The sequence below is a fragment of the Sycon ciliatum genome, chromosome 2 (genome assembly GCF_964019385.1).
Source record: "Sycon ciliatum chromosome 2, ocSycCili1.1, whole genome shotgun sequence".
Taxonomy (NCBI): Eukaryota; Metazoa; Porifera; class Calcarea; order Leucosolenida; family Sycettidae; genus Sycon; species Sycon ciliatum.
In genome coordinates, this window is record NC_088644.1 from 31895114 (window position 1) to 31908001 (window position 12888).

The 12888-nt window shown below is 44.7% G+C and overlaps 1 protein-coding gene across 2 annotated transcripts in view; it reads right to left on the minus strand.

Annotated features, from left to right (window-relative positions):
- Positions 1–5535: 5535 nt before the first annotated feature.
- The window catches only part of LOC135810833 (uncharacterized), a 16186-nt gene continuing 8833 nt past the window's right edge, over positions 5536–12888 (minus strand). For both annotated transcript variants that reach the window (XM_065324261.1, XM_065324260.1), the window contains 3 exons: positions 11967–12305; positions 11152–11312; positions 5536–5663 (listed from right to left, as the gene is read on the minus strand). In XM_065324261.1, coding sequence (XP_065180333.1) covers positions 11299–11312; positions 11967–12305 — 353 coding nt within the window. In that variant the 3' untranslated portion in view covers positions 5536–5663; positions 11152–11298. The remainder of the gene's footprint in view (positions 5664–11151; positions 11313–11966; positions 12306–12888) is intronic.

Here is a 12888-nt window from a genome sequence, read left to right on the forward strand (position 1 = left end):
TTTACCTGGAGATTTAGACAATTGTCTAACGGCCTCAGGCTGCGTATAGTGCTATGTCCAGTGGACAGGGCCAGTAACACAATGATCACAGGCATGTCCGCAGAGCCAGTAATACAATGATCATAGGCATGTCCGCAGAGCCAGTAACACAATGATCACAGGCATGTCCGCAGAGCCAGTAATACAATGATCACAGGCATGTCCGCAGAGCCAGTAATACAATGATCACAGGCATATCCCCAGAGCCAGTAACACAATGATCGCAGGCATGTCCGATGAGTGTTTCTCATGAAACTCCCAGTAACGGCGGAACATATTTGTTTGCTTCATTACTCTGTGATCATTGTACCCGGAGTTTTAGATGTACTCTTAAACGCATCCAAAACTCCGAATGCGGCAACTCCATATGCTACATCTGAATCGACTAGGATTTCCTACAGTTTGCCAGTTCTGGGTGAAAAGAAGGACAAACTAGCCAAATCTGTATTCGATCTTCAGGCGTGCTGTGTCGTATTCGTCGACTTGCATGATGCCGAAGTAAAGCAGCCACTCCTTGGACGAAAATGTTCAAGTCAATGCACCCTGGTAGCAACCAGAATCGCTTGTATTGTACCATCGTTTTATGATGATGCATTATCTTATCGTTCGTACAGGACTCATCTCAGTCGACGTCTCCTGCATACTTGTAGCTGTCTTCGAGAACGACGTCGGGAAGTTGCAGCGGATCACGGAGTAGTACATGTACACGTATGGTATTGTATTAGATAAACCTTGTTTGTTCAAACATGTTGTTGGTTGACAGCATGTAACAAGGTGGAGGACACCTTGTCCGGAAACAGTGACCTTTCTACAACCATCCACGGTTCAGATGGTCGCAACCACCCGGGGCTCTACCAACCGTGAATGGTTGTAGAAAGGTCACTTTTTCCGAACACGGTGTCCTCCACCTTGTAACATGCTGTCAACCAACAACAAGTATGGTATAACAATAATTGTACGACTCCCTGAATAGCAGAGGATGGTATAGTTTTGCGCGAGCGGTAGTACAAGTCGTATCGAAGCTGCACACAACTTAGGAGACTAAGGCCAAGTTGAGCATGACTATTACTGCCTTTAATACCAATGCCAAGAGTCCGGGAAGGACTCTTGACAGAACGTGTAGCTGAATTGAGCACTGTGTGCAAACAAGGAATTCCGATGTGATCCACAAGTCAGATACGAGAACCAGGCGCAATGCTACAGACATTATCTAACTACAGCTGTATCCTCTTCTTGGTTCTGTTTGTCCGCTTATTATTATATATTTTTCTTTTCTCTTATTATCAGTGGGACCATTGTCATTAGGTTTAGGCCTGTTTTGGAACTCCACTTTAAATAAAGCCAAACAAACAAACACAAAACACCCATCGTTACTGCAGTGCCATGTAGTGGTATGCCTACAACTAATTACTTAGCACAAGTAGAAGACGTGCGATGCGAGTCATAATGTTACTATCTGATCTGCTATCAAACCCTATCAGGATTCAATCATGTCGAGCAATTAACGGCATCATAAAATTATGCTCCTTGAGAAATTGAACACAATCGTGTAGATCTACATGTACACGCAGATGCCAAAGTGCCCCATTTTGACACAAGATGCGCTTTGATAGCGGAAACACAATACACGCACAAGCAGTACAATCCTGCCACTGGTGTTGTGATGTTGTTCCAGGACAATGCGATGGGCATGCTACACGCATGTTGTGGCATGAGGAACTTGAATGAAAGCCTCCCCCGCTGGGCAGGTGACAGGAACCCTACCGTGACAACAGAATAACTGAGTTTCCCGTGTAGAATGAATCAGTAAATGTTTGCAACCTTCAGTTGCTCGCTGTCACCTCTGAGTGGTCCTATGGAAAATTTTTCAATTACATTACTGCAGCATTATTCCCATCTAGAACAATGCCTACTAGCTAATGTAGGATAATCATGCATAGATTGTCAACCGATTAGGGGGTCTATCGTCTTCTCTATCAAGGGAGTCTAATAGAAGTATCAGTCGGGAAAGTGTGCCTGAAAAGACAAAAAAAGCCAACTCTACCAGGACTCGAACCCAGGACCTTATTTTGTCATGAGCAATGCTCTAACCATCTGAGCTATGGGACCAGGCTGAACCTAGAAGAAGGCACTGACAAGCTCAGATGGTTGGGGGGGGGTAGTTTCGCGAACACGAAGTGAGACGGACCGGACGGCGCAATTTCGTTTGCACTGTGCAAGTCAGGACAACTCTACGAGTATACAATGTACATGTAGTTGGCACCGGCTGGACTTTCGAAGTGCATCTTCAGCAAGACATGGGACATACATGCACATGTACATGCACATGTATTTCATAAATTTAGCTGTTGAGGATGCTCTAAATTAGCTGACCTTAAACGATCCTGCAAAATGGTAAGTGTGCGGTCATAACACATGTTCTAACTCTGCAGGTTCCATACCTTCTCCTCATCAGCGACGTGTCATGAATCAAACTGCAAAACCGTCCAAGAGAGTGAAGGACCAAACAGGATATGCTTCTCCTCCGGTCACTGGACGGTTGGGCTGCGAGAGACTACTTGTGCGTTGAGAGGCGCATGGCAAGTGCCCGAGTATTCTCAGGAACCGTCTGAAGTAGTCTGCTTCAGCTTTGGCTCCATCACAAACCACCTGTATCCCAGTTTAGTTCAACTGATTTGAGAACAATCCACCATACGTTGTATTGCTGGAAGTGTCGGCAGAATGCTCAGCAGAAGCCGAGCAGATCACATCCATGATGCGTATCTGCACTAACAGTATGTACACTGACCATGTGAAGCTCTCCTTACTCCAATCTACATGCATATGTACATAATACACGTACATGTGCATCGTGCTTGCACATTCCACTAGACTCTTGCTGTTGGGCAAAAGATAGCAGCCTCATCATCAAAAGCATCATCATCACATCCTGTTTAAGTTATCCCCGTGCCATGAAGAGATTGCTAGTAGTAGTTGGCAATCAATCCTTTTCTGCAGTGCATGATGGCACTACTGGCACTACTACTGCATGCTGACACTCGGGAGTGTAATTAAAAGGCATGCAAGTCAGCAGTGCATGACGTGCCTAATTGAATGTCGCCCTACACAGGTCAGAGTATGAGTTATTACTGTAATTGTCCTTGAACATGCCCATAGTACATGAAGTACATGTATGTACCATCACCAACCCTAGGCCCTGCACATCAACATGACATTGTACTACTCGAAGTATTTTTTTCACATTGACCATATCAACACGGACTGTTGCATTTCACCAACTGCCCAACGATAGCAAAGGGCACGAGGAAGACTGATCACTAATATTGACTGGTTAGTAAGTGCGAATCACTCGTAACGTACAGCACATCTTCCAGGGCCAACGTTACGCAAATCATCGCCAAATGTCGTATATACTGTGCATGTGAAGTCTATCATGTTCCCAGGCAATTTGCATGGCTGAGTCCTTGCACAGCGACGAGAGCCATTCATTCCAGTCAAGCCGGATCACTGGACCAATGCTCTCGTATAGCCCGGGGCAATATAACAACCCATCGCATTCTTTCACAATCATGACTCAATCTTCTAAGCAGCCAAATATAGCAGGAGCGTATGCAGGACTGCAGGCATTCTGAATGACTCCCACACACATAAACTCTCTCAGACCCAGCATGCATGTAATGGTACAAGTGAAGTGATTTAATTCAATTTAATGTAATGTAGACCTGATCAACACTCCGTGATTGGCTCGGAGATTACAAGGCAGGTTGGGTCACTCCATACACAACTGGTGCGAGGTAAATAGAGAGGGAATGATAGATCGACATGTACATCGTACATAATAAGGGCCATGGGAATGACATCATACGAATCTAGTATTGAGGACGGGGTAAACACAAAGCATTGTACACAATCATGTACATGTACATGTACATGTACATGATAACCTAATACTAGCTCGGAAGGTTGTAGTGTTAAAGGTCACTGTTTCCCAACACAGTGTCCTCCACCTTGTTTCATGCTGTCAATCTAACAATAATCATGTACATGTACATGTATGCTTTGTGTTGACAGGCGAAACCATAAAAACTATTCGCGTGAAGGAACTGCAAAAAAATGCCTCAAAATGACGTCATCGGGCATGTACTGTACATGTATAATGCATGTAGAGTTATTACTTCCACTTACCATATTAGGGACTAGGGTACCTACATGTACATGTACAATCATGCTGCTACGTGAGCGCAACACACATACAAAGAGTATTGCGTTTTGCAGACCGAATGCGAAGTACAATCATGTACATGTACAGTAGGTGCCCAATCATGTATTATACGTAACCGTCGTTGTATGACTGTCATTTAGATAATACGATGCGCGCGGTGCAGATGGGCCTTTGGCCAGAGTCATTCCAAGTAACGGTTACGTTACGACGACTTTTTCGAAGTACTGGAAATCATTGGCACTATACATTCCCCGCCAAATAAATCCGACCTCATGATGAATAATTAATAATAGTCCAGAGGCTACGCGGCCCTAGTGCTAGTAGTAGTACCGCAAATAACACTTTGCACACCTGAGCTCTATTTACTACGTCGGATTTCTCTGGCCAGAACTGTACATACAGTCAACTTCGCTAATAACGACTGCGGATATAACGACAATTCGCGAATAACGACAGAATTTCCATGCCCAGAGCAAAGTCCCTTCCAACTGTATTAATACATAATGACACTTCGGGTATAACGACACTTCGCGAATAAGGACACTTTTTTAATGCCCCGCCGAGTGTCGTTATAAGCGAAGTTGCCTGTACAGTCATGTACATGTACAATCATGTACATGTAGTTGGTGCAGTGAAATGCACGGCGCACGGTGTCCGTGTATATGTACAAGTATACACACATGTACTGTATTTACTTCGAGTACATGTAACCGTTCGGTCTGGATAACGAAATCCAGCTTTATTATTCTCTGAAAAGAATGGCAGAAGAAATCCGCATTTAGCAAAGAGTTACGGTTTGTAAAAAATATCTCGTCCAGCTTAGAACCAAGATATGCTGCCCATCAATGAATAATGACTTTCCAATGAAGAAGAAAGATTATTCACAGCATGTCACGAAAGTGCTATTTGTATTGATATGAATCTGGGATATTGCGATTTGCAGGTAGTGCACAGAGGAGGAAATCTACTATTAGAAATAGATCTAATACATAGAAAAAAATTAGTAAAAAAGATAGTATTAGTAGTGTATTAGCTCTGCAACGCCGTGATTCGAAAAGATAAATTTGTCTGAAAGGGTCAGGCTTCTTTCAATGGAATCCATTGAACAACCCAAATCAGAAAAAGAAAGACTGCGCAACAGCGGTGTTCATGCAACAGAAAGACATAACATGTGAATCAAAGCAGCAATGTTTTGCTGCTTACCCTTGTCTAGCAGGTACGAATCAAACATGGCTCATGTCTCCGATGAAAGCTGCAGATGACTGAAGCACCAAAGGACTGCATGGTGCCGGCAATAGGCATTTTGCACAGCTCAAAATGGATGTTCAAATATAGCCCACGTGGTCCTGTTTTTGTCCTTGAGATCCATCTTTGGAACCTTGACTTCAGATGTTGCCAGCAACTGCATAAGCACAAAATGCAGGGCAAAGGTTCTCACACAGTAGATAAAACAGTACACAATCCTGAAGAACTTTCAGAATATTAACAATAATGTGTGGACTTCATACTCACATGATGTCCATGTACTATAAGACATGTGTCATGTAGTGTTATGAAACCACAAGTTCTCAAGAGTGAAAGGCCTTCGTGCTTGTGACATTGTGTTCGTTTCAATGCAGTTGTATCTGGACTACGCCGTACCAATGATGATTACGACGTGGTATACGCTACATGCGCTATGTGTGATTTGCTGTGTGCGCTGTAGTTGTATGTTGTATGTTATGGTTTTCTTATTATACACTGTCATTTTCACGCTACTACCTGGTGGTTTTAGTGTTAGTTCATTCCCGTAGCTATGCAGAAGACGTTACTTCAGTAACATATGGCGCTAGCCAAGGTCCACACAGCTTTAATTTGGTGTTTATTTATTTATTTGTTTGTGTCGCGCCTGGCGCTATCCCGTATCTGTCCTGTACCGTACCATCAAACACGCTGGTCACAAAAAGCTGGGAACAATATTTGCTGGCGCTATCTCGTATCTGTCCCGTACCGTACCGTACCATCAAACACAGCTGGCCACAAACAACTGGCCACAATATTCGTCGTAATATGTATACGACTCCCTGAAGTATAGGGAGATTTTCTGGAAAGAAATAGGGAGACGAGGAGGAAATGCAATTAGAATGGACGTTAGTTGCCGAATAGGTGATAGGATGCGTCAGCAAAAACATACTTTGGAAGAGACATCCCGTCGTCTCCAAAATAAGCGTGAACGGGCAAGTCAGCGCCGGTCACAGGAAACATCGGAAGAGAGATCCCGTCGACTCCAGAACGCCCGTGATCGGCAGAGTCAGCGCCGGTCCCAGGAAACGTCAGGACAGACATCCCATCGACTCCAGAACGCACGTGATCGGCAGAGTGAGCGCCGGTCCCAGGAAACGTCAGGACAGACATCCCGTCGACTCCAGAACACCCATGATCGGCAGAGTCAGTGCCGGTCCCGTAGCTTTGCAGAAGACGTTACTTCAGTAACTCATCGAAACGTTTTTGCAATACAATGATGTTGCTAATCAAAGGAAAAAAAACATTTCCATCAGTTCTAACAACATGCACGATGAGCTAGGCAACAAAGCATAGTGTAGGGCCCTGAGCTTCCAAGCTCTCTCGTTAGTCGATCAAGTGAAATAATACTGTCAAGAGTTAATAGTTGTCCTCGTGCCGTGTGGTCGCTCAATCCTGACATGTAAGAGAATCTCAGAGGGTTCACAACATTTGGCGACAACGCCAGGATCGACGCGAGCATGGCAGAGGAACTAGAGGAACTACATAATTTGGAAGCCAGCTTTATCGCCAACGGAATTCGGTATGGATTTGAAGGCGATAGGTTGGTGGATTTCGTGGAGAAGAGGCTCCGACAGTGCAAGGAGTGTGAAGAGCGCCGTGCCAGACGGCAAGAGGGTGCGCTCCGCACAGAGTCTAACGAAAAGCTGAAGAAGATGAACGAGCGCATCGCCAGGGTGCATGAAGGTGATGGTGACGCCGCGCGTGTGAGGTCGATGGGAGGTACAGCGGAGGCTCCCTGTCACAGCGGTGGGCGTAGGCCCTTATTGAAAGTCCCGACATACGACGGAAGGCAGCCACTGGAGCGTTATCTCGACCTGTTCGAGGACATCTGTGTCAAGAACAAGTTCGACGAAAACGAATGGTTGCTGCGATTGCGTATCGCTCTATTGGGTAGCACGGTGAACGGGAACTGTATTGGCTGCAGTTCCTATGAGGAAGCAAAGCGAGATTTGCTTGCCTCGCTCGGAAGTAGAAGCGCAAGAAGTAGAAGTGCAAGACGTAGAAGCGCAAGAAGTAGAAGCGCAAGAAGTAGAAGCACAAGAAAGAGAAGAAAGAGAAGCGAAGGACAGGAGAAAGGCGATACTGCTCAGCAAGGAAGAAGTGAGCGGGGAGACTGTGTGGAACACAGAGATCGGATGTGTGTTATCTGGTTCATAGCCGGCCCTGGGTCGAAGCAGTGGACCAGTGACCGTGTCGTGTATCAAAGTCCACATCGATAAGCTTCAAGAATTGGCTGAAGTGGTGTTCACTGATCTTCCACCATGGCCACCACCGTAGCAGCAGATGAGGCGGCATCAGAGCCCCTAATCACCCCTAGTTGTGGTACGACGGTGAGAAGCCCTTTGGTGGGGAGAATGCCCTATTTTGGTTATGAAACCACAAGTTCTCAAGAGTGAAAGGCCTTCTCGCTTGTGACATTGTGTTTGTTTCAATGCAGTTGTATCTCGACTCCGCCGTACCAATGATGATGACGACGTGGTGCACGCTACATGCGCCATGTGCGATTTGCTGTGTGCGCTGTAGTTGTATGTTGTACGTGTATGGTTTTCTTATATACGCTGTCATTTTCACGCTATAACTACCTGGTGGTTTTAGTGTTAGTTAATTAGTCGATCAAGTGAAATATACTGTCAAGAGTTAATAGTTGTCCTCGTGCCGTGTGGTCGCTCGATCCTGACATGTAAGAGAATCTCAGAGTGTCCACAACATGTAGTGGGTAGATAAAATAGCATCATTGGACATGACCAGTGTCCTGATTCTGACCTTTGGCCAGTATACCAAGAAAGAGTCTCTGAACCGGGCTGTCATAGCGGACGGATCAAGTCCAACCAGTGGTAAAGGAACCAGTTAGGAGTAACATTGGAAATTTGGCTACGTCCGATGATAATGGGTCGCTGCAGACGGAAGAGGAGGTTTGGTGACTTGGTGCAAACTCGTAAAGGAAGCAAACTGGATTTTTCATTTCAAATTGGTCAATTCATGAAGTGAGTCGATAAAACCGCCAACAAATGCACCGATGATTTTCATGCTAGAGTGTTGTACTACACTGGGTTCTATTTTAGAGAATATTGCATTTCCTTTTGAGATTCTTCTTCCTACACGAAATTTGAGCAGTGCAGTCTCAGACATTTTGAGGCAGGAAGCCATAGCAGATCAATTATGGCATAACCAGGCATGCCAAGTCGCAGTTGCACGAGAAGAACTCCAAGGTCGTTGACCATGCACTCCAAGTCGCAGTTGCACGAGAAGAATTCCAAGGTCGTTGCAGGCAATTTATCTCTTCAATTGTTCACTTCTTCTGTGAGTGACAGTCTGGCGAGTACGCAGAACTCTGGAAAATGCTGCAAGATGGCACTGGGCAGTACGCATGCCGGTAGAGGGCACTTGGTAACATTGTAATCCCTTACTATGTGCTTCCATAGCCACTTCTAGATGTTGTACATGTCCCCTATAAACCTGTACTCACCCCCATGTAGTACCGTACACACTTCATAACCTCCATATTTGTCCCATTTCCCCGCTGCCCGTGCATGCAATAATTAGTACCATACACATTTGTAGCCCGTTTTCCCTCCTTCTGACCCTGCACATAAACCACCGTACATTTGATCTAATTACATCCCTTTTTGGTGTACATAGCCGGTCATATGCGCGCCAACTAAGGGTGCGTTCATATTCTCTAGCTTCTAGAAGAAGAAGAAAAGAGAAGTCGAAGAAACTGGGATAACCCAAGAACGGGTCTCGAAGAATTCGGAGATATTTTGCGCATGTCAAGCAATGTGAAGCGCCAAAGTGGCCGCGATCTTGAGTTATGAATGTAGTATGCACATGTGCGTATGCAAAAAGGGAAATGCGTACACTCATGATCAACACGTGGCTTTTAGCCGTAGTTCGCATGCGCTGATCCCAAACCGCGGGAATCTCCAAGTTTCAACCACCTCTGAAGCTTGGAGAGCTTGGAGGGCTTCGGAGACCCTCCTAGAAGTCGGAGAGAATATAAGAACAGCTCTCGAACTTTTCGGAGAGTCTCCAACTTTTCCGAGAGGATTTAAGAACGCACCCGTATTGGGCGCGCTTATGCTTTGCACCGTTCACATTTATTGTAGTAATATTCCTTTTGTATAACGAGATTTCTCAGAGTGTAATCTGTAGTCTAATGTTTAGTTGAGGAGCCTAAAGCTTTAATCTAGTTATCGTCAGTTTTAATCTTGTCTCGTCTAGTCTTGCATTCTTGTCCAACCTTATCAATACCAGTAGTAAGACAACATTCCCTCCTACAATAATTACTTGGTGCCTTGTGTTGGTCCGGGGAAATAATAAGGATTGTCAACATTGGCGCCCGACTTTGGCTCACAATAGCCCACTCCCGACGCTCTACCGACTCGACTCCTAACCTCAATATCGGTACAAGTACTTGTAATGAATATTCCCGGTTCTTTCCTATTTCCCGCTTGAGTAACTTCGATAAGCTTGTGCATCGTGTTAGTCATAAGTGCTTCTGCCTGCAGTTGTGTTCTTGTTCGTTTTCCCTTTTGTGTTAATTCAAGTAATAAGAGCCTGTAGAACGGAAAAGGAAATATAGATACGAGTTGAGAGTAACTCTCCATCACTCTCAACTCGTATCTATATTTCCTTTTCGTTTTCCTTTCTACATTTATTATTGGCTCAACATCCAAGTTTCAAATAAGAGCCTGGTTCTGATTATTTCAAGGACAGCTCTATCTGAAGAGCCGGCGTGGAGAAAGCAATTTTATAAGTACAAGAAGTAATAATAATAATAATAGATGCAGACATGGCCAAACAACACCGAGTTTAAGGATGCTTTCACAGCTCTATCTGCGTTACTATTAGGGACTCTGCACTTATTGGAGATTTTCCTTCTATTTTTCAATGCTCCACTTTCAACCCAACTACAGTATCTAGAGTCATAAACTGACCACATCAAGAACTATATAAACCCTAAACTCAAATGAGTATTGTCGAACCTGATGTGTCACACTAACATGGCTACAAGAAAAGGAAGTAGGGGTGAGGGGGGGGGGCTATTCAAGAGGGGGCTTTATTTTCCATTGCCTCTCAGAGGCAGGGGTACTATTCAAGAGGGCTCTAATCACGCGAGTATGGTATGTTGATGGCTAATGTAACAGCTAGGAAAACAGAACAGTCCAGTTCTACTCATACAGCATTTTTAAAATGCTAGTTGGGCTAAGGGTTTCATTGGTGGACAAGGTCTGGGTTGACTAACAACTCTGCTGGAGGAATGGCCTTGGCCGAGTCGTGTAGAATTTTCTTCCAGAAGTACAAGCTTTGTCCTTACTGCTGGATGAGTACGTTCGCAGCCCAACGTCCAATTTTCGCAGTTTGCGGTTTGATCTCTTTTCGCAAACTGCGACAGCCATTGAAAATGAGTATTACTAATAAAAAAAGTTATTAGATAAAAAACTATAATAGTGAAGTTTCAAAGTGATTATGATAATCATGCTCTTCTTAGTTCAAACAACCCTCACCCCAGGTCAATAAAAAAATGGAAGTTGCAAATGACTATATCTGGAAAGGACTATACCATATTTACGAAAGAATTTCACTTCTTTCGAATGTCAGCTTACCTTCCGTTAGGCTAACGTGGTGCACCAGAAAGAGAGTAAATCGATATCATCGTCACCGAGTTTCATCCAATGTAACTCTGCTTCTTGGTAGGGTGACTGAATGACTGAAATACCGGCTGATTGCAGCATTGCAACGGATTTTTTCTCCTAATCGTACCTCGCTGAAAGTCAGAAAGATAGGAGCAAGGATAATACAGTCGTCCCTCTCTAATCCGGCACTTTATAATCCAGCACCCTCGATAAACCAGCACAATTTTCAGTAGCCAAAATGTCCTCTTCACGCACATTGCAGCAGTAAATCAGATTTGTTAATCCAGCACCCTCCCTAATCCAGCAGATTTTCGTGGCACAAATGGTGCCGGATTATAGAGGGACCACTGTACAAGTAAACTCACATGTGAATATACCCACGGACACGAACTCATGCAGACAGACAACAATTTGCTGCCATATTATTGTATGGATTTGATATCTGTAACATGCACCTCAGGGGCAGACCCGGAATTGTACTATAATTATATCATGATTCGTGCACATGCGACGATTTCACAACAGCATGGACGTGCAAAATGTACACCACAGAGTATGGTGCGTTGGGTTGAGAAAATAGAAATATTCAGAAATGAAAGAAAATGTTAACAGTCGCTGCTGGGATGACGGCAACACCGTAGCTTAGTGGTAGAGCATTGCGGGGTATACGCAAGTGTTCCTGGTTGGAGTCCTGGTGATGACAGTCAATACTTTTCCCCGTTTGCAACTCCTACAAACCTTATAAACAGACAGTGTGTCAATTCTAAGTTACAATTTGTTCTCACTTTTCTTGGCCGGTATCCCCTTCGCGGTCATTGCTCCTCTCTTGGTGTTGCACAGTATCGCAGCGATAATGCAACATGAAAGCACACACATTCCCGCCGCTGCAAACACCGGCCACAAGATAGTGGTGGTAGTAATTACCGCAGGCGAGTTTGGCCGCCTGGTACTTTCTGATGTACTTGTGCTTGGAACCACAGTAGTAGTAGTGGTAGTAGTGGTCGTCGTCTGCTTTGTGGTTGGAGGATGTGTTTTGACCCTGACCATGAACGTATCATCGCAGCTTATATGGTATTGCTCTTCCTTCTCATTTGACAGGATCTTCGCCGGCTCACCGGCCGTAGCTAATGAGACAACAGCAGTACAAAATAGAGTCAGCAAGAGAGCAAGAGTCTCAAACTTCTGCAGCCTACACCTAAAAGCTTAATGCCCCATGCATGCTATCGCTAGTGAGCTGCTCAGTTCTAGCCATATCTACGGTAGCGGACATTGCAATCCGCTGAGAAGTCAAGCGGCCACGGGGCGCTGGCCTTGCAGCCGCCGGAACCACTAGTCTATTGTTTACAGTGTGTGCGTGAACTAAAGTGCTTGCACGCGCTGAAAGCAGTAATGGCGACCGGTCCGATCATCGCATCGGATTTCGATATCCACGACAGTACATGTGTACAGTAGGTATCGGTTATAGCGTGGGTGTTTGAAAAACGACTTTCTATTCTTATTTCTGATATTTCTTACTGAAGTACACACGATAAATCAAGTGTGACATATCATATGCATGTGCGCAGAGGTAGGAAAATCATCGTAGATGTACGTGCAATATAGTGCTACTGTGCATGCGGCTGGTCATAGTCCCATAGCCTGCATATGCTTACCAAAAAAACATGAGTTTACATGACCACAACAGTTGAACCTGAAGCGCTACGACGC